Here is a 24,428-nt window from a genome sequence, read left to right as displayed (position 1 = left end):
ATTATAGATATTTATATACTTATAAATATAATAAATCTGATTTAAATCCTCAACGGATTAAAAAAAAAAGTGATTTCTTTTGTATGGTGGTTATATAAATTTAGATTTACAATCATTATTTTAAAACGCTTATTATTTTGTTTTTGTATTATTGGTTCTACCGATGATAAAAGAAATTTATTAAAGCAAAGCGTTAGTGATAATGGTAATAAAATGACAATTGTTCGAAAAATATCGAATAAAAAAATAAAGAGCAGTTAGTTTTTTGTGGTTTGGTCAACTGAAAAGGTTAGTGCATGTTAATGCACTAAGATCTTAGTAACGTTATAATGCATATACAATGCAGCGAAAACGGTTATTTTTAAGAAATGAAATTATCAAAAATAAGGAATTTGGTATTTCGACTTTGTTGCTGGATGGTTTTTTATTTTCATATTTGGATTTGCAAAGCCAAACAAACTCGAAGTGCATTTGTTTCAAACTCCATCTACTTTAGTGTTTGCAATTATAGTCATTTAATGAAAAAAGCAACATATCGGGTGAATAGTGATCATCTCACTCGTAATTGGATAAAGACAAACCATAACAGTACAAAAATAAAGAAATTTGTTTTTTATTTTACAAATTTTGTTGATTTTGGATTATTGGAATAAAAAATGCTTTTAAAAATGATAAAAACAGTATTTGGAACTAATTAATAAATTTTTAATTCAACTATTAGTCAAGTTAATTTATTGGGTTGTTTCAAATTTCGATAATGCAAAATATAGCTATCTTGGACTGATCCAAACGCATGTAGAATGAAAGATAACAATATTACAATAATTAGCAGCAAATATTTGGATAAATTATATCTTGGAAAAACAAATTTGATAAAAGATGGAATTGTAGTAATAGTATAGTTACATTTAATTGACTAGTTTTTAGATAATACTTCGTTTTTGAAAAAATAATTGAACGTTCCTGTTACTTGTCCTTGAAAATAAAAATGGTTTCTAATGTTTATAATATTATATTATATTATATTCCAATGTCATAGAAGTAACTGATAAACGCTATTAAGAGGAATAGTGATAGCAGGAACATATATACAAAATAAAGTAACTTTGAACAGAATTCATGAAATCAGTCTTTCTCAATGACAAAACCTAATTTGGGTCTTTTGGCATCTCTGATCTCAGCTTTGGTGAGTTTTTTTTCGGATAGCTCTACTTGGACTAATTCCTTAACAGCAGCAATAGAACCAGCGATCATCGGAGACACCCTTCTGTACACCACACGACCTTTTCTTTTCAACCCAAGATAGTTCAAGATGGATTTGTAGTGCTGGGGCAAAGCAATGGCAGACCTTGTCTGTGTTATTTTGTAGTATAATCGAGGAACACTCATTGTAGGAAGCAGAGAACGCAGTGCTGGAGAAGCTGAAGAAGCTCAAGAAGCTGAGGAAACTCGAGAAAAACTCAAGAAACGGAGCTCATTTTTTCCACCCCGAAAATAAAGTTACCCCCTCTAAACACGGCCGGGTGACTCTGGGTTCCGAGGTGCATTTTAATGTGCATTTTACTGCACACGTTACATTATACACTACTACATTGCCCCTTCCACGCAAAAAGCGCCACCCTACACGGCTACTGGTACTTTTTTCAAAAAGTTGTGCTTTTATTCAAGAAGCTGACCAAAATACTGCTGTTCGACTCATGCTCGCAGGAGTTGGAGTGCTATGTGTTTGTTGTTTGATTGCTTTCTTCTGAAAAGGGCTGAATGGTCTTGATGATTCTGTTGAAACTAACCAAATAACAGGAAATAGTGGACCCAGCTGCCTGTGGTTCTAACTTGTTTGTTTCTCTTGCTACTTCTTGCTGGTCTCAGAGTTCACTGTTCTTTTGGCCAATGTTCTTAATTTTTTCAGATTTTTTTCACATCAACATCCGTCTTATTGGTAACCGATGGATTTTTTTTACGACTATGCCCTTTTTTCTTTCAATTTTTTTTTCTTCTTTTTTTTATATATAATTTATCAACAAGAATAGGTTATTTCTTATCACTATTAGTTTCAATAAAGCTCTTATGCCTTCAGTTGTTAGATCGCTCTTTAGACTCGCTACAATTCTAAAGTTCTTTGCGTAACATCTCTTATAATCCTCCATAGTTCTTATATAAGTTGAAAATCTTACAAAATTATCTATTGATCTTTTTTATTATTTTCTTCTCTTTCTAATCATTGTCTCAGTCAAAGATCTGCTTTAGTGTTGTCTCTATTATTGAATCTTTTTGTGTTGGTCTTTATAATTATTAAATTATTAAATTATTAAATTATCGAATTATCAAATTATCAAATTATTAAACTTAGTTTTTTGGGTTTTTTTAATTGGAATATAAAATGACTCAAGGTAATTTCCCAGTTTTGGTTGATTATTCAACTTCCATTAGAAATATTAATGAAATCAATGAAATCAAAATTTCAAACCACTTGAAAGACGATATTAAATCTAAGATTAATAACAATAGTAATCAACTTAATCCCTCAAGTATTGAAAATATCAAAAAGTCAAGAAATATTGTTGGTCAAGCAATTCAAAATCATTTATCTCAACTTGATTTTATTGAAAATAACAACAATAATGACAAAAACAATGATTATGATTCTGAATCTCCATTTTTCGTTTGCGATTTAGGTGAAATTTATCGTTTATTTATTAATTGGAAATTAAAACTACCAAGAATCCAACCTCATTATGCTATTAAATGTAATAATGACTTGACCGTTATAAAATTCTTATCCATTTTGGGTGCTAATTTTGATTGCGCTTCGAAAAATGAAATCAAGATTATTTTAAATAATAATATTAATCCCAATAGAATCATTTATGCTAATACCATTAAAAACAACTCTTTCATTCAGTATGCAAACAATAACCAAGTTGACTTAATGACCTTTGATAACATTGATGAATTGTACAAAATCAAGAAAAATCATCGAAATTCAAAAATCTTATTAAGAATTAAAACTGACGATGAGTTCGCTCAATGCCGTTTATCTTCAAAATTCGGTTGTGATTTGGACCTGAAAACCATTAGCTCTTTGGTTCTTAAATGCAAAGAATTGAACTTAAACTTGGCTGGTTTAGCATTTCATATTGGCTCTGGCACAAATGACGTTAACTCCTTCTATAATTCAATTAAAAATTGTCGAGAAATCTTTGAACTAGCTTGGGGTTATGGCTTTTCTAAGCATAATATGAACATCTTGGACGTCGGAGGAGGTTTCTCAAAGGACACATTTGACGATTCTTGCGAACTATTAAACTATTCCTTAGATAAATATTTTCCTGATTCTCTAGGAGTTAAATTTATTGCTGAACCCGGAAGATATTTTGTCGCAACAGCTTTCACTTTGGTTGCAAATGTTATTGGCAAAAGAGGAAATCACCAAAACTCCCACCATGAGAAAACTATGCTTTACATTAACGATGGTGTTTATGGAAATATGAACTGCATCTTATACGATCACCAGAACCCTTTTGCTAAGGTCGCAACAAACAATGGCAACTTTGTTTATTTTGATGAAGAAAACCTTTCTGGCTCGCAGAATAATAACAAATCCGCTGGAAAATACAATGTCTCTATCTGGGGTCCCACATGCGATGGATTGGACTGCATCGATAAAGATGCCACATTAAACTATCCTGTTCAAGTTGAAGACTGGTTATATTTCAACGACCTTGGTGCTTACACTTTGTCTGCTACCACTGGTTTCAACGGCTTTGAAAGAAACACCAAAGTCATATATGTCTGCTCTGAGAACATTCCATTCAATTTTGAGTATTAAATATTAATCTTTCCGGCAAATCTGCTCTCTCTCTTACTTTCTCTCTCTCATATAGAATTTAAATCTTAGATAACAATAAACGAACGCTTCCACCTCTAATAAACCTCTAGCAAACACGTTCTTAAGAGCGTTCGTCTGCTCGATAACCCGGTTACGAGCACATGATAATTTTTTTTATTGGAATTTTTCATTTTTCAACCAAAGACTGAAAATTTTCATTTATCTCTCCAAAATAATAATCCAATTCAGTAACAATTCTTCAATCTTTAACCAACAACTTGGGCTTAAATTTGAATTATATTGACCGAATTATAACTTTTGTTGTAACCGAATAATCCAATCTGGTTTCAAGTCATTTGCTACAATTTCCAATTCAGATCTGAATAATTAGGATTCTCCGTAAATAAGCATCAACTTTATTTTTGTTTGCAAAATTTCTAAAATTTTCAAACCTATAGTTACTCAATTTCACTCATAATTTATCATAATTTATCATAACAATGGGTTTTGAACAGAGAGGTAGCCGTGGAGGTGCCAGAGGCGGCTTCGGAAGCAGAGGTGGCTTTGGAAGCAGAGGCGGTTTTGGCAGTAGAGGAGGCTCCAGGGGTGGAGCCAGAGGTGGTCGTGGAGGATCATCAAGAGGAGGTCCTAGAGGAGGCTCTAGAGGAGGTCCTAGAGGTGGAGCCCGAGGCGGTCGTGGCGGAGCCAGAGGAGGTCGTGGTGGAGCTCGTGGAGGTGCCAAAGTAGTTATTCAACCTCATCGTCATGATGGTGTTTATGTTGCAAAAGGTAAAGAAGATTTGTTAGTCACTAAAAATTTTGCTCCAGGTGAGAGTGTTTATGGAGAAAAAAGAATACAAGTTGAACAACCTTCGACTCAGGAAGGTGTTCCACCAACCAAAATTGAATATAGAGTCTGGAATCCTTTCAGATCCAAATTGGCTGCAGGTATTATGGGTGGTTTAGATGATTTATTCATTGCCCCTGGAAAAAAAATCTTATATCTCGGTGCTGCTTCAGGTACCTCAGTTTCTCATGTTTCGGATATCGTTGGGCCCGAAGGTTTAGTATATGCTGTAGAATTTGCTCATAGACCTGGAAGAGAATTGATTAATATGGCTAAAAAAAGACCTAACATTATACCCATCATTGAAGATGCTCGTCATCCTCAAAAATACAGAATGCTTATGGGAATGGTTGATGCAGTATTTGCTGATGTTGCTCAGCCTGATCAAGCCCGTATTATTGCCTTGAATTCTCATTTATTCCTCAAAGATCAAGGTGGTGTTATTATTTCCATCAAAGCCAACTGTATCGATTCAACTGTTGCTGCCGAAGTTGTCTTTGCTAGAGAAGTTCAAAAATTGAGAGAAGAACGTATAAAACCCCTTGAACAGTTGACTTTAGAGCCTTATGAAAGAGATCATTGTATAGTAGTTGGACGTTACATGCGTAGTAGCTAAGTTATATTTAAATGATCTGCTAATGGAATGCTATTCTAATAAAAAGATTTTTTAGGATTTACGTTTTTATTTGTTTTTATTTGTTTTTATTTGTTTTTATTTGTTTTTTTTTCCCTCTTTTTTTTCAAATTTTTAATATCTTTTTCATTAAATTTTTGTTTTGTATAATACTTCATCATTCTGAATAAACATAATCATCCTGATAAATTCAAAACCTAGCACCAAAAAAGCGGAGCTTAAACAGTAGCACAATTTTGATCTAGAGACGAAACAGTTGAGGATTTGCTTTCTGTTTTCGATAATGAAACCTTTGGATCAACCTAGTGACTCTACTGGTGATTTAGAAGATATTGAAACAAGTAAAGAAGATTTAGAAAACAGTGGCTCTGAAGATTTTGTTTATCAGTCAGATGAACCTGGGGAAAATGATGCAACAGAGAGAAGTGATTTGTCGTTAGTCCATTTTGAATCCAGCAAAACCACAACGATAGGAGCAAAAAAAACAAGAAATGTGTTAAGAGTAAATAGAAATTACTTTGACTTCTACAATAAACAGATTTTTGATATATTCAATCCAATTAAATATTCGAACATTGACAAGAAACTTAATTTTTCATTGGTTAAAATCAATGCAAGTCAAAGAGTTGATTCACAATATTTAATTGATACCAACAGCTATGATGGAGGCACTTTGTGGAGTCCAGAAGAAAAAGAAATTTTTTTTCATTATCTTTCAAGATATTCTATTCATAATTTAGACATGATCAAAACGCATTTACCCAATAAATCTGAATCTGAAATTATTTGTTACTATACCTTGCTAAAAAATAATTTGAAAATGTATAAAAGCAGAAAAACAGTATTTAAAAGATTGATCAAATATAATGAAATGCCAATTGCCTATGAAATGTCTGAAGCTTTTATTGATTTGGAAGAGAATCAAGCTTCATGTATTATTACTTACGAAAATAAAAAGGCTCTGCAATCGAATATAGAAGAAAATGGTTTGTTAATTACAAGAAACTTGGACATTTTAACTAAAAAACTCTACATGCAAAACAATTTAAAAGAACTAAAGGATTACAAGGTTTTTATGAAAGATAATCAATATCCTAAGTTGACGAGTGGCTGCTGCAATTTTTTGGTAGAAATTATAACCAAAAAAGTTTACTCGATTATTTCACAAGTAATACAAACAAAATTATTAAAACTATGGAAAAACGATAATCAGCTATCTTTAATCGAATTATCTCAAAAAGGCTTTGAATTTGAAGCTGAAGAAGAAAAAGGAAAAGAAAAAGAAAAGGGTTTATCATTTAAAATGACTCAAAGAGATATCTATAATAGTATTTATGAATTAGATTTACTTCCGAGATTAAAGAACCATCAGACTAATTGCGAAAAATTAAATATTCAAATTGATGATATTGAACCAATTTACTTGAATAATTACTGGAAATATTTAAAAAGAAATTTGAATTTAAATGTGAAAGGAAATAAGGATAAACCAATGACAACTGAACAATTTGAAAATTCAAGTTGGTTTTCGGTTGGAGAAAGAAAGATTTTTTGTTTAAATGGTTTAATGTCAGATTTATCCTTTATATCGAACCCCTCCAAAATAATTCATGATAATTTAAAACAAAAAGAGAGTGCTCAGATAAGTAATTTAAATGATATTAATTCTGATTGCAATGAAAGAAACCTGGTGGTTCCTAGTTCATTCGTGAATAAAAATTCGGCTATAAAAGATACAATTCTGGGGATTATTACAAAAGGTGAAGATCAAGTAAAACGCTTGAAAAAAATAAGATTAGAAAATTTTGAATTGAAAGATAACCCATCAATTTATATTGATCCAACATTAGAGACATCTGGGTTTGAACTGAACTTTGAAAGTGAATTTGAATCGGAACCTGAGTTAGAAATTGATGAAACTACAGTGATTGATATAAACAGACTTGATAAATCCAATAAAAGGACATTTGAATCTAATTTAACTTTAAAACTTGATGAAGCAAATGATAAGTTTTCTCGGTCAAACGAAGCTTCCGAAAATTCAATTTGGTTTTTTGGAGAACAGAGAAGTAAAAAAAGAAGTATAAGCAAAGCATTTGATGAGGAAGGGGAGGAAAAAGAGGATAATTTTATTGTAGATGATAAAACATTTTTCATTGATAATAAAATCGCCGGGGCACTTTTCCGTAAAGAAAGTGAATTGATAGATGGAGATGATTTAAAAGAATCTTTGAATCAAGAGAATATTTTATTAACATATTTTTCAACGTTTAATCTGCCAAATTTGGCCCGAGATAACGTTGCTAAGAAATATATTCAGACAAGGAAAGATTTGAAGAATGCAGAGAAACAAATCAAAAAGAAATATAGAAAAAGGGTAGAAGGATTGAAAAGATTGAAAAGGGCCAATGCTGAGAAAAAGCAAAATAAAAATAAAAATGGAAATGGAAATAGAAACACAATTCCAGCAAGCAACAGTACTTTTCAGAAGGAAGATTTTTATAAGGAAGAGTATGAGTATAGTTTAGAAGATATCAGTTCGGCGGATGAAATTTGTGTCAATAATTTCTACGATGAGGAGTTGGAAGAAGAAATGATTACACCTGAGATGTTATTGATGCATTTATATGATTTTCCAAATTATGAATTATAAATTGGATAATTTAGAAAAATGATGTAAATGAAATAGGGCTCAAATAATAAAATACATATTAATTGGCATAATAACTTACGTATTGATTTATGAGATTAGATTAATATACATAAATATATAAAATACGAAAGAAGATAACTTAATAAATTCTTTGAGCTGGACCCATGGTTGATTTGATAACTAAGGATCCAACGTTTTGCCAATGTTTTTTTAGTAAAGAGACTAAGAAATTACAAGCCATCATGATTTGGTTAACCAAGACTTCTTCGTCCATTTCAACATTACCAACGGCAACAGCCAAACATAAAACTTTTTTCAATTGGAATTTGATGGTGGATTTAACGTCGTTGACTTTGTTGTTTAAATCATCATTATGAGAGACCGGGGTTGGGAACTTACCAGCTTTGGATAATTGGGGACCTAATAATCTTGGAACTTGTTTAATTAAAACTTCGGAAGCAATGAAAGCGTTGTACTTTTTGGCTAATTTTTTAATTAGCTTTTTATTTTTGTTTAATTTTTTCAAATCATCAACAGACATGGCATCAACACCTAAGGATTTAGCTCTATCGACATCGAAAGCATCACCAAAGATACAGACGGTCATGTTTGGTCTTGGAACTTGTGGTAATTTAAGAGTACCAGAGAAACGCTTATCTCTTTGAGGATCATAGTTCTTAAGACCAACTTGCAATTCAACAGTTTCTAAGAAATTTCTCTTCTTGGTTTTTTGAGAAAACTCAATAATGGTTTGAACGTTTTCACGAACAGTGGCTTTGGTGATTTTGGACATTTTTGTGAATTGAATAAATCAAATGCAGTGTCTTCCAAAAGATTTGGTGGGCCTGTGTAGTAGGTATTTCGACGCTTGATATATGAAGAGGCTAGAGAAGAGGAAAGAAAGTTTTGATGAAATATTTTGTAGAGGTGAGGTAAGCATAACAGAGCCCTAGTTAAGGTCATGTGAATTGTGAGAGGGCTCGTCATTAAAATGGTTTTGAGAAAAAAAAAGAGCCGCAGAAAAGCCCCACACAGGAGTCGAGCCCGTGTCGAGCCCGTGTCGCCACAGGCATGTGCTCGGCCCCCTCCGCTGTAAACCGGCATTATGGGCTGTTTCTTCCTCCGCGGCTCTGGCAAGTACCTGAATAAACAAACTGCGGATAAGCGTGGAACAAGAAAGCATTGCTGGATAGTGTCGGAGAATACCTCTTTGATTGGGCCGCATCTCATTTGTCCCCAGTTTTGCAACGAAGCAGAACCCCAACATTAGGGTTAGCACTCTAACTGTGACTCTTGCGAGCAATCATGTTTTTGCAAATGGAATTTTGTTTTTTGTCTCATCGAGTTTTTCAGTGAATTTTTTTTCAGTCGAGTTTATTGTGATGTTTCGACCCAATAAATTCCATATGTAATGACTCATGGAAGAGTGTGAACGTAGAACAGACAGATTTGTATAAATACAATTCAATATAAGGATAATTACTATCGGACAGCAGAATATCAAACAAATCATATATTGTTCCTAGCTGGTTTACTATTTTACTCTTCTTTAGCTTTTCATTTTTGCAAATAATCACTAATTTTACAGATCAATATTCTTCACCTCGTACTTGAAAAAAATGAGTTGCTTTTCGCAGGCTAATGGTCATAAGCACCAACACCAAGCTCCTTCAAACATGCTAAAAGACCCTTCCATAAAATATAAAGCCTTTCAAGCCATAAAATTTCCCCAAAGAACTTGGCCTGAGAAATCCATCGCACAACCACCTCGATGGTTGTCCACAGATCTCCGTGACGGGAACCAATCATTGCCGGATCCTATGGGTATCGAAGAAAAACAGGAGTACTTTCAAATGTTGCTCCTGTTGGGCTTTAAGGAAATTGAGGTTGCATTTCCTTCGGCCTCAAAAACAGATTTTGATTTCACTAGATATGCAGTTGAAAACTGTCCCGATGATGTTACTATCCAGGTTTTAACCCAATCCAGAGAGCACTTGATTAGAAGAACTGTTGAATCATTAAGAGGTGCTAAAAATGCTATTCTCCACATATATTTAGCAACATCAGATTTGTTCAGGGATGTTGTTTTCAATATGTCGCAAAAAGTGGCCATAGAAAAGGCGGTGGAAGCAATTAAATTAGTCAGATCATTAACCAAAGATGATCCAAGTCAAAGTGGAACCAACTGGACGTTGGAATTTTCTCCCGAAACATTTAGTGATACCCCAGAGGAATTCGCCGTTGAAATTTGCGAAGCAGTTAAAAGTGTGTGGGAACCAAGTGTTGAGAACCCTATTATTTTCAATTTGCCTGCCACAGTTGAAATGTCAACACCAAATGTCTATGCGGATCAAATTGAATATTTTTGCACACACATAAGTGAGCGTGAAAAGGTTTGCGTTTCATTGCACTGCCATAACGATCGTGGATGTGCTGTTGCAGCAACAGAATTGGGATTGTTAGCGGGCGCTGACCGAGTGGAAGGATGTATCTTTGGAAATGGTGAAAGAACAGGAAATGTTGACATAGTAACAGTGGCGTTGAACATGTATACCCAGGGCATCTATCCAAATTTGGATTTTTCGGATTTGAAATCTGTAATGCAGGTGGTTGAGAGATGCAATAAAATACCAGTGCCGGAAAGAGCACCCTACGGTGGAGAATTGGTTGTTTGTGCTTTCAGTGGCAGTCATCAAGATGCCATCAAAAAGGGATTTGCCAGTCAAGAAAAGAGATGGAAAGCTGGAGATAAAACGTGGAAGATTCCCTATTTGCCTTTAGACCCAAGGGATATAGGGCGAGACTATGAGGCTGTGATCAGGGTTAATTCTCAGTCTGGTAAAGGTGGAGCCGCCTGGGTTATTTTGAAAAAATTGGGATTAGATCTTCCAAGACAGTTGCAAATTGTCTTCTCGACATTGGTTCAAAATCAAACCGACAAACACGGAAGAGAGTTGAAAGCCTTTGAAATTGTGAATTTGTTCAACAAAGAGTACTACGTTGACCAACAAAGCAAGCCAGTTTATATTGAAGATTTTTCAATTGCCAAAGGAAACAAGGAAGAGAGATCGTTGGAAGCTGAACTCATAATACAGGGCAAATCAGTGTTCATCAATGGTAAGGGCAATGGGCCTATCTCGTCCTTTGTAGATGCAGTATCGAAGTATTTTGATTTGCACTTGGAGGTGCTCAATTACAACGAGCACACCTTGTCCGCTGGGAAGAAATCCAAGGCTGCTGCGTTCATTGAACTAAGCTTTAAGAACAAAAACAACGAGTCTCGAAAGAAATGGGGAGTTGGCATCCACGAGGACGTTTCATTGGCTCCCATGTTGGCCATCACCTCTGTTTTAAACTCGATGGTCGACATTGGCGAGATAGTTTTGTTGAAGAGCGAATGAGCAGCTGGAAGCGGTATATAGCAGTATATAGCGGTATAGATGCGCATAAACCCACCCCAACGCGATGCCAATGGAAACTTAAAACAACCAGCTCTTGGGCTAATCAGAGCGGGTCCGTGCGTGTCGCCAGCGGCGTGGGTGGCTTTCGATAGTGACTCATTGTGGTGGGACCGTGGGTGCACGCTGTGATTGGCCCGAGACGGGAGCAGGATTATATGCTGGAAAACTTTTCAAGAGATAACAGGGCATCGAGCCCACCAGAACACTGCTGCTGGAGCTGTTGGATCGAGCTATTCTCTTACTGTTCTCTTACTGGTGTTTCTGCTTGTCTGTTTCTGCTGAGTACTCTGGTGCTGTTATCTATTCCTGCGTTTATGACTCAAAGAGCCTCCATCAAACCTATCTATTTACGAAGTTTCTGAGATATCCCTCTATCAAATCAAATCAAATCAAATTCATATATATATTCCATATTCTCTCTTGTTTTATTTACTGGTATTTATTGGTGTTTTTTTTTTCTGGCTTATTCCTTCTGGTTATTAATCTTTTTCAGATTTGCTCTATATTTTACAACTATTCATTCTAATTTAATATTCCTGCCAAATTAAATTAAATCTCTCAAAACAAAAGATCCTTCTTTCTATTCATCCCATTTAATCCATATATTATACTCAATTTTCCTCGATGTGTGGTATTTTTGCTTGTTATAATCATCCCAACGTCAACCAATTCAAGCCAAAGGCTTTGAAGTTGTCCAAATTGATTCGTCACAGAGGTCCTGATTGGTCTGGTAACATCATTCAAAACAATTCCATTCTAACCCATGAACGTTTGGCTATTGTTGGTTTAGATTCTGGTGCTCAACCAATAACTTCTCCAGACAAATCTTTATCCTTGACTGTCAATGGTGAAATTTATAACCATATCCACTTAAGAACCGTTGAATGTCCAGATTACCAATACAAATCTTTAAGTGATTGTGAACCAATTATCCCCTTATTCCAAAAATACGACATTGAATGTCCAACCTATTTGGATGGTATGTTTGCCTTTGCTCTCTACGATTCCAAAAACGACAGAATTATAGCTGCAAGAGACCCAATTGGTGTCATTACTCTTTATATGGGCAGATCTTCTAAAAACCCTAAAAGTGTTTTCTTTTCTTCCGAATTGAAATGTCTTGTCGATGACTGTGATGATATAATTGCCTTCCCCCCAGGCCACGTTTACGACTCCAAAACAGATAAGATAACAAGGTATTTCAAACCTACATGGTGGGATCAAGACAAAATTCCTTCCACACCTATTGACTATAAAAAATTAAGGCAAACTCTTGAACTAGCCGTTAGGAAAAGATTAATGGCCGATGTTCCTTTTGGTGTCTTATTATCCGGTGGTTTAGATTCTTCTTTAATTGCTTCAGTTGCTGCAAGAGAAACTGCTAAGGCTGCTGCTGCAGTTAACACTGACGAAGAAATTGATGCTAATGAAGTTTTGGCCGGTATTGATGACGAAGGTAACCTTCGTTACACTGGTTGGTCCAAATTACATTCTTTTGCTGTTGGCTTGCCTGGAGCTCCAGATTTGATTGCTGCTAAAAAAGTCGCCAAATATATCGGTACTGTTCATCATGAGCACCATTTCACTCTCGAAGAAGGTCTAGATGCTTTGTCTGATGTTATTTACCACTTGGAAACCTATGATGTCACAACCATCAGAGCTTCAACTCCAATGTATCTTTTAAGTAGAAAAATCAAAGCACAAGGTGTCAAAATGGTTCTATCTGGTGAAGGTTCTGATGAAATATTTGGTGGTTATCTTTATTTTGCTTCTGCTCCATCTCCAGAAGAATTCCACACTGAATGTATCAAAAGAGTTAAGAACTTGCATTTGGCCGATTGTCTTAGAGCTAACAAGTCCACAATGGCTTGGGGTCTTGAAGCAAGAGTTCCTTTCTTAGACAAGAACTTCTTGGAATTGACCCTCAACATTGATCCAAAAGAAAAATTGATCAACAAACAAAGAATTGAAAAATACATATTACGTAAGGCCTTTGATACCACAGGTGAGCCCGACCTTAAGCCTTACTTACCTGAAGAAATCTTATGGAGACAAAAAGAACAATTCTCTGATGGTGTTGGTTACGGTTGGATTGACTGTTTGAAGGACACTTCTGAGCTCAAAGTTTCCGACGAAGAATTCAATAACCCAAAACCTCACTGGGGCGATGATATTCCAACCACAAAGGAGGCCTACTGGTACAGATGCTTATTTGATGACTTGTTTCCTCAAAAGGCTGCTGCTGACACTGTCATGAGATGGGTTCCAAAGGCTGAATGGGGTTGCAACGAGGATCCCTCTGGTAGATACCAGAAGACTCATAAAGACCATGTCAAAGAAATTGAGGAAAACTAATTGTCATGGCCCTTTTTATGTTTTTCCAAACCTTCATATATAGTATAGCTACAAAATCTAAACAACATCTAAACAAAATCTAAACAATTATTGATCTTTGCATTTCTTTGTAGCCATATTTAACATGTACTACAACTGTAGCTTTCTCTGATCACTTTCATGTGCTTTAAAGTTGAAACGGATAAATCCTAATTTCAGGTTTCTCAAACTTGATCTAATAATCTTTCTATGCGAAATCATCATCTGTCGCATCCCAGGAAAAATAGATAAATAAAAAGCTAATTAATGGTATTGGTGTAAAGGATAGATAAATGGGTTCTAATATTGTCCAAGTAGTGAACTATTACGTGCTAGTACTTCTATTCTGTCTCATCAAATTTAGTTATTCAGGCTACTCCTATAATGCTATCGAAAATGAGCTTTGGCAATATTGCTATACAAGTTACTCAGTGAATTTAGGTTCCATTAGCAATAAATGTGTATTATTAGATTGCAATAGAATACTAGCCAATTATGGAATCAACGAATATATTACATGTCAAAATATAAAACTGGCATTGTCAGCATTTGATGATGGTCAAAGAAACAATTTTGAGGATGATATTCAGGATGATCTCCAGACTTATGATTTTGATGAAAATAAAATTATTAGTGACAACATAACTCATTTACTTGTCGAAAAATCTCTATTGGATTCAGGAACTAATCAAGATGATGCAGATACAATCTCTGATTGGGAGCCTATCAGTGATAATATCGCCAAAAATCAAACAAAGTATTATCAGTTTAATGTTAATACCAAATCCACAGGATTATCATCATATTATCATGTTTTAATTTTTTTATCTGGAAATATTTGTTCTTTACCGTCAGGATTTAAAAACGAAGACATTGATGATTCATCTACAGCATTGGAAGTTTATTTTAGTTTTAATGTAAACTTGTTTGCAAATATATCAAGTCTTTCAAAAAGTGAATATTCAAAAAAATCATTTGAATATGGATATATGCAGGATCTAGCGACTCATGAAATGCCAAACAATCTAACTGAAACGTATATTACGCTTTATATTTTAGTTAAGGCACCAGATCTTGATTACATTGATGAAGATGAAGTGTGGTCGTATCAGATTGGTGCATCGCAATCCAATTTAATTTATCAATGGGATGATAGAAACTGGATTTCATTAGTGGACACAGACGACACATCAACATTATTTTCAACTGGGAATTTATCAGAAGTTACAAATCATACAGATAGTAGTGACTTCCTGGAAATAACAACATCATTAGAATCAGCATCAGATTATGATATCTATGTTTATAAATACAGTGACAATTCTTCCTTTGGGGAATACCAATTCAATGGGCTAAATAGAAGTTGGTGTGCAGTCAAGAATAATCCCTCGTTGTACAAAACTAGCGATATGCAAACTAGTTTTACAAGAAGAGGGGGTTTATTTAAAAAACAATTCTACTTGGATGGATTAAATGCATCAACAAAGTACATTGTTTATTCGTTGCAGAATTTCAATGGAACACTTGGTGGAGTGGTGTTTAATCATTTTGTGTTTGAGACCAAATCGAGTAACTCATGTCAATTGATTTATGATTTGGAATTTTGCTCAGATATAGCATATACAGTCCCAGCATCAACAATATATCCTAATGTCCCTCTAGCAAGAAATTCATCTACAATTGATAGTGACAACATGACTTTACCAGAATTTTATGACAATTATGCGAAATCAATATTTGAAAATTTTGAGAAAAATTTGCAACAAGAGCCATGTCAAGTGAAAAAAGAAGAAAGATTTTCACCGATTTTAACATGCGAGGATTGTGCACAATCTTATAAGGATTGGTTATGTGCAGTCACTATACCAAGATGCACGACTGAAACTCGGGCAGAATACAAAAAAAGAGAGGTGGGAAAGTCGAGATTAGAACACATCAACGAGTTGGTTAAACCACAAGAGTATTTTGAGATACTACCATGTTTAAACATGTGTTATGCTTTACCACGAGACTGTCCAGCATCGTTTGGATTTCAATGTCCTGGCAAAAACAGCACAGTCAAACTAAGCTACTTTTGGGACGAGGACAAAGACTACGCTACGTGCAATTTTGTAGGCAAACTACTGACAAGCGCAGCCAAACGACTTCTCATCAACCACCTTCATATCTTTGTCAGTCTTTTCATTGTTGCAATCTACCAAATATGATATCAATAAAGCTTCAGACACAAACAACAGTCTTAATTGCACCAGAGAGTTGGGTCATGTAGAGTACGCGTTTTGATACATGCATTTAGATGTATGTATACACACGCATACATCATGCATTGCAGTGTTTTCGACAAAAGTTTTCGCTGAAAATTTTCGTTGCAAAAGTTCAGCGCGAAATCCATATATAGCTCAAATAGGATGTCCGTCTTGAATCAGCAAGCCGGTCTTAACTACTGTGTATGGTGGTCATTTATTAGTTGCAAACCTCTCACTTCTTCCATTACTACTCTTTAAGATCTATTGTTGATAAGAATGTTGTCTCTGTCGATAGCAAGGTCACTATCTGTTCCTTCTAAACCTCTACTAGTCCATTCGTTGAGAAGCTTGTATCACTTCAAAAGATTTTTGAACTTTTCATCCAGCAATGGTTTTTCTAATGGTTTGAACAAGAACGATACAATTTTCAAACTGATCAACTTGCTTCATACTAATCCTGTTCAAAACAATATCATAAACGAAAATGAACAACATCCAACTGTAATTGGAATTGACTTGGGCACAACCAATTCAGCCGTTGCTGTTCTAGAAAAGAATTATTCTTCGCCAGAAATTATAGAGAATGATCAGGGTTTCAAAACAACGCCATCGGTTGTGTCAATTCTCCAACCAACTAACGATACTAATAATAGTAATAATAGTAATAATAGTAATAATAGTAACAATAGTAACAATAGTACTAGTAGTCAGATTAAAGATAACTCCAAATATAATGTGATAGTAGGCGAACCTGCAAAGAGACAATCAATTATCAACTCAGAAAACACCTTTCATGTCACCAAAAGATTAATTGGAAGAAAATTTCAAGATAGAGAGGTCCAAAGAGATTTACATAACTTGCCTTATAACATTGTTGAGCATTCAAATGGCGATGCATGGGTCAGGACCTCTTTTAACAATTTATCCTTTTCTCCTTCCCAAATTGCAAGCTTTATACTAAGCAGATTGAAACAAACTGCCGAATCAAAGCTAAACAAACCAGTTAGAAATGCTGTAATAACTGTTCCTGCTTACTTTAATGACTCTCAAAGAACCGCAACCAAAACAGCTGGAAAGCTAGCTGGCTTGAACGTTTTAAGAGTTATAAATGAGCCAACAGCAGCAGCTTTAGCTTACGGTTTAAATAAAAAAAAAAGTGGCTATTTTGCTGTTTATGATCTCGGTGGTGGAACTTTTGATATATCTATTCTAGATATCGAAAGCAGTGTTATCGAAGTTAGATCAACTAACGGCGATACTCATTTAGGTGGAGAAGATTTTGATAATATCATTTTAAATAATGTTCTATCTTATTTGAAAAAAGAAAAAAATCTCGACCTTTCAAACGATCATATATCAGTACAAAGAATCAAAGAAGCTTCAGAAAATGCTAAAATTGAGCTAGATAAAAAAGAAAATGTTGAAATTAGTATTCCTTTTATAAAGGACTCAATTCACTTGAATTATCCTTTAACTTCTAAAAAATTAACAGATTTAACTCAGCCTTTGATTGATAAAACTTTAGTAGCAGTTAAAAAGGCTTTGAAAGACGCTGACTTGGAACCAGAAGATATGGACGAAATTATTTTAGTTGGTGGTATGACTAGAATGCCTCAAGTTAAAGATTCTGTCGAAGGGTTTTTTGGTAAACAACCAAAACACTCAGTTAATCCTGATGAGGCTGTTGCTCTTGGAGCTGCTATTCAAGGCGCTGTTTTATCTGGAGCCATTAAAGACGTTTTATTGTTAGATATAACTCCACTCTCCTTGGGTATTGAATCTTATGGTGGTATATTTGCTCCAATAATTCCAAGAAACACAACCATTCCTACAAAAAAGACTCAAATTTTTTCCACCGGCGTTGATGGCCAAACAGGCGTCGAAATTAGAGTCTATCAAGGAGAGAGAACTTTGGTCAAACACAACAAATTAATTGGCAATTTCAAATTGTCCGATATTCCTGTTGCACCAAAGGGTACTCCACAAATCGAGGTAATGTTTGATATTGATGTCGATGGTATTTTAAAAGTATCTGCAAAGGATAAACAAACCGGCAAAGACTCTTCTATAATGGTTGATGGCTCTTCTGGTTTATCTGAGAAAGAAGTTAATAAAATGATTAAAGATGCCGAAAAATTTAAGGATATCGATCAATCCCGCAAAATCAAAATTGAGCAGGCAACAAAATCTGATTTGTATTGTTCTGATTATGAACATGCATTAAACTATTTCAAAAATGTTGTTTTGAATTCCGACAATCAACTTTTAAAGGATAATTTTAATGAGTTGAAGAACAAGATTGATTCTTTAAAGAAAATTATTTCAATTGTTAGAAATGAAAATGAAGAGGACACTTCTAATCTAACAAGTGCTGAAATTGACAGTAAAACTCAAGAGCTTCATGGTTTAAATGCAAAGGTATTTTCAATGATAGCTGCAGAGCAAAAAAAACACTCCAAAGATAAAAAATAATTTAAATCAACAGAACCGATAACAATCTAAAATGCATGTCCATTTTGTTTATTCGTTTTGTTTGTTTTGATGCCATTTTGATACCATTTTTTTCCCTCTTTTTTTTTGAATTTTACATGGTTTGCTGCATAATTGGATGCAGAGTTTGTATGAGATTTCTAATATCTAATGTAATATTCAAAATTCATTGTACATAATTATATAATAGCCGGATCTTAATATGTATCTTCTGTACTATAATATAATAAGATTGTCTTTTCTTTTCTTTTCTTTATTTACTCATTCATTTTCAATATATATTTTGCTACTGTTTCTTATTTTTGAACTTTGAACGACCTCCTTCAAAGCCTGCCCGCTTTGGCTTAGAATTTGTATTAAATTTTTTTAGCTTTACCTGTTTCGAGCGTTTTTTGCCCTTGTTTTCTCTTCTTAGCTGTAGATTTTCCTCTCTTTTCTTCTGTCTAGCAGCAATTGTATCAGTGACGTTTTGGTTTCTTTCTTTCCACTGCTTCTCGGACTTCTTTTTCTTCTGTTCTTTCCTTTTAATGGCTTTTTTTAACAATTGTTCATTATCTTTAACCTTTACACCTTCAAGCTGTCGCATTGCTTTATTCCATTTTTGATTCTCCTCAAGTTCCTCTTTTTTGCTCAGATCTAATGATGATTTTTTCAGTTTCTGATTTTGAAGAAGTTTAAGATGTGCTTTGAAATCTTTATTTGCAGGCCCTTTTTTCTTAAAGCTACCTTTCCTCAAATTAGATAAATCTGAAGTCACTTTATCTCCATCGTTGAAAACAATGTTAGAAAACATTGCACTGTCCTCTATTTTAAGATCTGAATCTGGATCAGGGTCTGAATCAGAACTAGAACCTGAATCAGAACTAGAACCTGAATCATTATCTTTTACATCATCTTCTTCCATTTCTTCTCTTTTTCTTTTTAAATCTTTTATTCTTTTATCCCGTTTTTGACGCTGTTCCAATATTTGTTGTCGTGATTTCGCTGCCCCTTCTACTCCAGATCCTGGGGCATGTCTTTTCTTCTGCAAATTTTGTATTTGCAACTGTAATTTTTCTTTCAATTTTGCAATTTTTTCTTTCTTCTCTGCTGAATCTTCCACCGGTTTTTTATTCAGCTGATCGCTATTATTTATTTTTGAGTCTTCTGCTTTTATTTCGTTTCCTTGATCGTCATATACTATGCTCTCGTCAGACCCTTCGTCGTTTTCATTTTTTTTATTTTCAATTGGTTTCTCAATTGAGTTTTTGTTTATTTTCTCCCTTTCGGTGCTATCAAGGCTTTTATCAGGATTTTCTTCTGTATTTTTATGACCATTAGCGAGTTCTTTTTTATCATTTTCGTCAATCTCTGTGCGAGTAGTTTTTCCCCTGTTTCTGAAGCTATTTCTTCTCTGAATCTTTTTATCGCCCGTACCAGGAATTATCAAAGCTTTTGCATTCTCACTTCTCTTTCTTAGCACTTCAGCAGCACTAGAACCATCAACCACTTCTCCAACGTTTTCCAGGTTCAATTTGGCTCTTTTGTTTTTCTGCTTTTCATTCCTCGATTGCTTCTTTTGTTGCCACTGGTTCAAAGTGTTCTCATCATAATAATATTTAGCAGGTATCAACGACAATAAGCCATCAAAAGCAGATGAATTTTGTTTCAAACGTTCCTAAAAAACCCCAACCAAGATTAAAAAGACTTGTTAGAGTGATCCGCAAAAACACAGGACAACCGAATCAAACATACTTCTAAAGAATTGTTCATTTTACTCTGCGATATACAATAATACTCGAGGAAGATCAACAATAAGATTGCAATATTTCAATTCTTCTGAAAATCGTAGTGGAAAATTTTTTCGCAATTTCTACAAAAATTTTTTTTTCTCCGATCACAAAAGTTTAAAAACGGTTTTTGATTGATTTTCTCAATTTGGTATTTCAAAATGAAAGATCATCACCACATTTAACTAATGTTGAAGACCACTTCGATATTGTTATCTCATCGTTTGAGCAGATATGTTCCAGTTTGGAAGAGCCTCTCTCATTGGAAAGCAACTTCGATATCAACTTTTAGGAGAAACTTGAGACAATGTCCCAATGGCCAGACAGCTAGAACCGAGCTTTTAATACACAAGGACAACGATTTTAAACTATTACATAGCTTGAATTTATCAGATAATCAGATCGCTTTTTATAAACTAAAATTGGCAAATTGTGGTGATGTGGATGAAAGAAATTCCATAATATTGGGCATTTTAAATAAATGCATGGTTGATTCCATCAAATTTATCAAATCCTACAAAATCTCCGAGATTGATGAAGATATAAACGACCAGGAAGATCTCGAAAATAAAGCAAAAGAAATAAAGAAGGACGTTGAAACAATCAAAAAATATAAAAACGTTTCAATTATTTATCTTCATTTTTTCAAGAATTTGAATAGAAGGCCAATACTTCCAAATTTTGACATTAAAGAACTACAACAAGCTTCTCATTTGGCTAAAATATTAAATCCAGCAAATGAAAAGAATAGTCTTTTAGAATATGTTTATAAAGCCTATATTAAAATTCCTGGTATGATTTTGGACAATATTAACTGGTGTATTTTTATGGATACATTGATTAAAAATAAAAAGTATGATGAAGCTGAAGCTGAATGGGTCAAAAGGTTCACTGATGACTCAGAGGCTAAAACTTTTCGATGGTATTTTGAGCTAGCTGTTTCATTTTTTTTAGAATCAAATCAAATGGTCAAGGCCGAACAACTATCACAATTGACTCAGAAGGTTTTCAAATCAGAATATTTAAATCCTTCTTTATGTTTAAAATTTATTGAAATTTATTTGAATATGAATGATAATAAATCTGCGTTTGTTTATATCCAAAAAACAATACAATTGCTTGAAAAGAATCCAGTTGATTGGGAAGATAAAGAGTTGGTTAGAGCGCAAGATAGTGATAAGTATTTTGAGAGTTTGAATTCACAAAAAAGAGTTAATATGGAACAGTTTGTTCATTTGTTAAACTTGATATTATCATCAAATTTTGAACAAAAAGAATACCTTGCTTATAGATTAGTTGATCGGTATCTTATCAATGACAAAACCATTGATTTTGAACAGGAAAGTTTTACTAAATTAAAAATATTGTTCTTATCATTGAAATACGATTTACTAGAGATTTTGAAACCTCTATTAAAAAATGCATTAAAGGAATACGATGCCAATGACCATTTAAAGAAAAGGGCTGAAATAATATTGGGTATATTTGACGATTATCGCCTCAATAAATCCGAATTATTTAAAGAACAAGAACAGTTTTTTGAAATTTGGCTAAAAAAGCTAGGAAAAGTTGAAGAATCTCAAGAACAAATGAAATTGTTAATGAACATGGTTAAAAAAGGGATCAAACCTTCTTCAAAGCATTTCCAAGTAGTATTAAAGACATTGGGATCTCTTGGAAGACTAAAAGAACTTGAAAGCTTAAAATCTGAAATGGAAAAATCGTACATTTTATCATTGACTCCAGAAAAAAGAAAAGAGTTAAACATTCTTAATCCTAAATTTTCTGAAATTTGTAAAGGAGTTTTTAAAAACACAAATATTAAATATCTTTTTGAAAAAGGAAATGCATTATCAGAAGAAGATAAAGGATTTATTCCTGAAATTGGCCCTAGTTTATATTTAGTCTTTGTTAAAATGTACGGTCGAAGTAAAAAATATGATAAAATGGAAGAAATCTTAACGAGAATGGATATTTTAGGCATTGATTATGATGTTTATCTTATTTCGTCTGTCATTAGAATTTACAGAAAATCCAAATATTTTTATAAAGGTATTGATCATTTGACGTTTATTAGAGAAAAATCTTATTATTCTTCGATGGTGAAAACCAATTATTTTTTTTCAGATGTTTGGGGATGTTTTTTAAAATATTACACGCATATAAATCAAAATGGACTGTTGCCGTTGCCTACTACTTCTACAAAAAGTTTTATTGACACATTATTAGTTGAGTTAGCGTTGGAAATGACAATTTTTCCCCATGGAACATTAAGTCCAAAAATATTTCATACTGCATCGTTTGCATGTTTTGCTGCGAAGGATTATGCCTTGGCTATTGCAGTATTACAATATATGGGAGAAGTTGTTGGATATAATACTACAGCCGAAGCAGTTAAAAAATTCAGTGTTAAATTAAAATTTCATTTACATAATAAATATTATGGAACATTTTCATCAATTGGAAGATATCAAAAGGGAAAATTAAAATTTTCGCTAAATGAAAGTGTTAAGAATGTGATAAGTTTTTATGATTTAAAGACTAAAGACTTTAAAGAAGCTGCTAATAATAGAAATAAAGCAGTTGTTTATGCTAATGCACTTAATTGTAAAGACAAAGATATAGTTGGAGATTGGAGAGTTTTGGCATCATTTATACTAGACTGGGGAGTTGGGTTAGGAAATTTAGTGATTGAAGAAGATTTAAAAGCATATCAAAAATTAATGAAATTGAAAGCAGTAAGTTTACAGAATATTTTAACAGGTGGAAAATTGAAAAAAGAATTGAAGCCATCAATTTTGGAGAAGGATATGTTAAAACTACAAAAACTTCGATCATTTAGAAGCATTAGATTGGAAAAATAGCGGAAAGCACATGTATATATGTATATATAAATATATATTATATTGTTTATTAATTGGTTTGTTTTATTAATTTTTTTTTAATTTTAATTTTAATTTTATTTTGTGTATGGTTTAATTTTGTTTTTATTCTTGCATTCAATTAATGCTCACATTTTTTAGTTTCATTGACAAATATAAATAACAAATGAAAATAAAAAAAATAAAAAAGACTATAGTAGTGAGAACATTAATAATTATGTATTTAAATGAATCAACCGGAATGAGAAAGTAATGGAAAAGAAAAATAAAAGAAAGGAACAAAACATACAATTATAATCAAACAAAAGATAAATAAAAACTAACTTCTCCAATTGGAAATAAAGGCAAAAAAAAAGAAGGTGAGAGAGAAAAGAAGGAAAAAAAAATAAACAGTTAGGCCCAAAAATTGAAAAAATTAAAAATAAGATGGAATGAGATATAATAAGTTTGAAATATTATTAACATTGGCATGAGTTCTGTTCAGTGGTGGTATTATTTTCAATTGATATATCGATTAGTTCAGGATTATCATTATTATCATCATCATTAGACTTGCTGTTCTCAAAATCGGGCAATAGCTGAGCAATTTTTCTGAATAGAGGTTTAACGTTATAGCCAGCTTTAGAACTTGTCTCAAGAAAGATTTTGGCACCTAATTTTTTAGCCTTTTGTTCAGCTTCGTCTTGAGAGACTTGTCTTTTATCAACTAGATCGTTTTTGTTTCCAACAATAGTAATGAGAACGTTTGGGCCTCTTTCTAGTTTGACGTCTTCGACCCATTTGTCAATTGAATCAAAACTTGATTTCAGAGATATATCGTAGACCACCACAGCAACATTGGAGTCTCTGATATAGGAAGGGATCAAGGATCTAAATCTCTCTTGTCCAGCAGTGTCCCATAGCTGTAGACGAATGGTTTTGTCATCAAGATACATTGTCTTGGATAGGAAGTCGATCCCTATTGTGGCAGCATACTGAGAATCAAAGGTATCATACATAAATCTGGTAATCAACGACGTTTTGCCCACACCTTGCTCGCCCAAAAAGACTATTTTGTATTTTTTCAATATGTTGTTGGAGACAGTGGTGTTGCTTAGATGGGTGATATTGGCCATGGTGAAGATGCGAATCGAGTGCTGTTGGTTGAAAGTGAAGAAGAAAGCACCTTTCCTTCAGCAACCTCAAACTCTGAACGACCTTTGCTGGGGCGCTTATGTCAGCAGGACCCGCAGCCCTGGAGCGAG

At 33.7% G+C, this 24,428-nt stretch overlaps 13 protein-coding genes across 13 annotated transcripts; 9 read left to right on the top strand and 4 right to left on the bottom strand.

Moving 5' to 3' along the window:
• The first annotated feature begins 172 nt into the window (after nt 1–172).
• ASCRUDRAFT_73158 (uncharacterized protein) lies at nt 173–552 on the top strand. The gene has a single exon (XM_020192174.1). It carries the CDS (start codon nt 341–343, stop codon nt 494–496), a length of 156 nt encoding a protein of 51 aa, XP_020049567.1. The 5' UTR covers nt 173–340; the 3' UTR covers nt 497–552.
• Nucleotides 553–889: 337 nt separating this feature from the next.
• Nucleotides 890–1,483, bottom strand: MRPL33 (mitochondrial 54S ribosomal protein uL30m). Its single transcript, XM_020195136.1, has one exon. The coding sequence runs from the start codon at nt 1,387–1,389 to the stop codon at nt 1,126–1,128; it is 264 nt and encodes an 87-aa protein (XP_020049566.1). The 5' UTR covers nt 1,390–1,483; the 3' UTR covers nt 890–1,125.
• Nucleotides 1,484–2,620: 1,137 nt separating this feature from the next.
• SPE1 (ornithine decarboxylase SPE1) lies at nt 2,621–3,802 on the top strand (the record flags this gene model as incomplete). Its single annotated transcript, XM_020189725.1, has 1 exon — nt 2,621–3,802. A coding segment is annotated over one exon (1,182 nt), but the record flags the coding sequence as incomplete, so codon positions are not given.
• Nucleotides 3,803–4,039: 237 nt separating this feature from the next.
• On the top strand, nt 4,040–5,402 carry NOP1 (rRNA methyltransferase NOP1). The gene has a single exon (XM_020191021.1). The coding sequence runs from the start codon at nt 4,330–4,332 to the stop codon at nt 5,290–5,292; it is 963 nt and encodes a 320-aa protein (XP_020049564.1). The 5' UTR covers nt 4,040–4,329; the 3' UTR covers nt 5,293–5,402.
• Nucleotides 5,403–5,536: 134 nt separating this feature from the next.
• Nucleotides 5,537–8,033, top strand: RRN5 (Rrn5p). The gene has a single exon (XM_020195135.1). It carries the CDS (start codon nt 5,594–5,596, stop codon nt 7,961–7,963), a length of 2,370 nt encoding a protein of 789 aa, XP_020049563.1. The 5' UTR covers nt 5,537–5,593; the 3' UTR covers nt 7,964–8,033.
• A 69-nt stretch (nt 8,034–8,102) lies between these two features.
• On the bottom strand, nt 8,103–8,756 carry ASCRUDRAFT_5289 (60S ribosomal protein uL1; the record flags this gene model as incomplete). Its single annotated transcript, XM_020191105.1, has 1 exon — nt 8,103–8,756. One exon carries the CDS (start codon nt 8,754–8,756, stop codon nt 8,103–8,105), a length of 654 nt encoding a protein of 217 aa, XP_020049562.1.
• An 883-nt stretch (nt 8,757–9,639) lies between these two features.
• On the top strand, nt 9,640–11,364 carry ASCRUDRAFT_78411 (2-isopropylmalate synthase; the record flags this gene model as incomplete). Its single annotated transcript, XM_020194242.1, has 1 exon — nt 9,640–11,364. The coding sequence occupies one exon, from the start codon at nt 9,640–9,642 to the stop codon at nt 11,362–11,364; it is 1,725 nt and encodes a 574-aa protein (XP_020049561.1).
• A 684-nt stretch (nt 11,365–12,048) lies between these two features.
• ASCRUDRAFT_78410 (asparagine synthetase B) lies at nt 12,049–13,779 on the top strand (the record flags this gene model as incomplete). Its single annotated transcript, XM_020194241.1, has 1 exon — nt 12,049–13,779. The coding sequence occupies one exon, from the start codon at nt 12,049–12,051 to the stop codon at nt 13,777–13,779; it is 1,731 nt and encodes a 576-aa protein (XP_020049560.1).
• A 245-nt stretch (nt 13,780–14,024) lies between these two features.
• Nucleotides 14,025–16,212, top strand: MID1 (Mid1p). Its single transcript, XM_020192173.1, has one exon. The coding sequence runs from the start codon at nt 14,091–14,093 to the stop codon at nt 16,002–16,004; it is 1,914 nt and encodes a 637-aa protein (XP_020049559.1). The 5' UTR covers nt 14,025–14,090; the 3' UTR covers nt 16,005–16,212.
• Nucleotides 16,213–16,313: 101 nt separating this feature from the next.
• ASCRUDRAFT_73150 (heat shock protein 70) lies at nt 16,314–18,783 on the top strand. The gene has a single exon (XM_020192172.1). It carries the CDS (start codon nt 16,320–16,322, stop codon nt 18,513–18,515), a length of 2,196 nt encoding a protein of 731 aa, XP_020049558.1. The 5' UTR covers nt 16,314–16,319; the 3' UTR covers nt 18,516–18,783.
• Nucleotides 18,784–18,819: 36 nt separating this feature from the next.
• RRP14 (ribosome biosynthesis protein RRP14) lies at nt 18,820–20,285 on the bottom strand (the record flags this gene model as incomplete). The annotated part of the gene is made up of 2 exons (XM_020191104.1): nt 18,820–20,190; nt 20,268–20,285. 2 exons carry the CDS (start codon nt 20,283–20,285, stop codon nt 18,820–18,822), a joined length of 1,389 nt encoding a protein of 462 aa, XP_020049557.1.
• A 146-nt stretch (nt 20,286–20,431) lies between these two features.
• ASCRUDRAFT_73148 (uncharacterized protein) lies at nt 20,432–23,173 on the top strand. Its single transcript, XM_020192171.1, has one exon. The coding sequence runs from the start codon at nt 20,491–20,493 to the stop codon at nt 23,164–23,166; it is 2,676 nt and encodes an 891-aa protein (XP_020049556.1). The 5' UTR covers nt 20,432–20,490; the 3' UTR covers nt 23,167–23,173.
• YPT6 (Rab family GTPase YPT6) lies at nt 23,166–24,338 on the bottom strand. Its single transcript, XM_020192170.1, has one exon. It carries the CDS (start codon nt 24,297–24,299, stop codon nt 23,643–23,645), a length of 657 nt encoding a protein of 218 aa, XP_020049555.1. The 5' UTR covers nt 24,300–24,338; the 3' UTR covers nt 23,166–23,642.
• Between the last annotated feature and the right edge of the window lie 90 nt (nt 24,339–24,428).

The sequence above is a fragment of the Ascoidea rubescens genome (genome assembly GCF_001661345.1).
Source record: "Ascoidea rubescens DSM 1968 unplaced genomic scaffold ASCRUscaffold_1, whole genome shotgun sequence".
Classification (NCBI taxonomy): Eukaryota; Fungi; Ascomycota; class Saccharomycetes; order Ascoideales; family Ascoideaceae; genus Ascoidea; species Ascoidea rubescens.
The sequence above is the reverse complement of the archived record's forward strand: the minus strand, read 5'-3'. Positions and strand labels throughout refer to the sequence as shown.

Excerpts from the sequence above, each read along its gene's own strand:
- MRPL33 (XM_020195136.1), bottom strand. The coding sequence starts at position 1,389 with ATGAGTGTTCCTCGATTATACTACAAAATAACACAGACAAGGTCTGCC.
- RRN5 (XM_020195135.1), top strand. The coding sequence starts at position 5,594 with ATGAAACCTTTGGATCAACCTAGTGACTCTACTGGTGATTTAGAAGAT.
- ASCRUDRAFT_73148 (XM_020192171.1), top strand. The coding sequence starts at position 20,491 with ATGTTGAAGACCACTTCGATATTGTTATCTCATCGTTTGAGCAGATAT.
- ASCRUDRAFT_73150 (XM_020192172.1), top strand. The coding sequence starts at position 16,320 with ATGTTGTCTCTGTCGATAGCAAGGTCACTATCTGTTCCTTCTAAACCT.
- YPT6 (XM_020192170.1), bottom strand. The coding sequence starts at position 24,299 with ATGGCCAATATCACCCATCTAAGCAACACCACTGTCTCCAACAACATA.
- MID1 (XM_020192173.1), top strand. The coding sequence starts at position 14,091 with ATGGGTTCTAATATTGTCCAAGTAGTGAACTATTACGTGCTAGTACTT.
- ASCRUDRAFT_73158 (XM_020192174.1), top strand. The coding sequence starts at position 341 with ATGCAGCGAAAACGGTTATTTTTAAGAAATGAAATTATCAAAAATAAG.
- NOP1 (XM_020191021.1), top strand. The coding sequence starts at position 4,330 with ATGGGTTTTGAACAGAGAGGTAGCCGTGGAGGTGCCAGAGGCGGCTTC.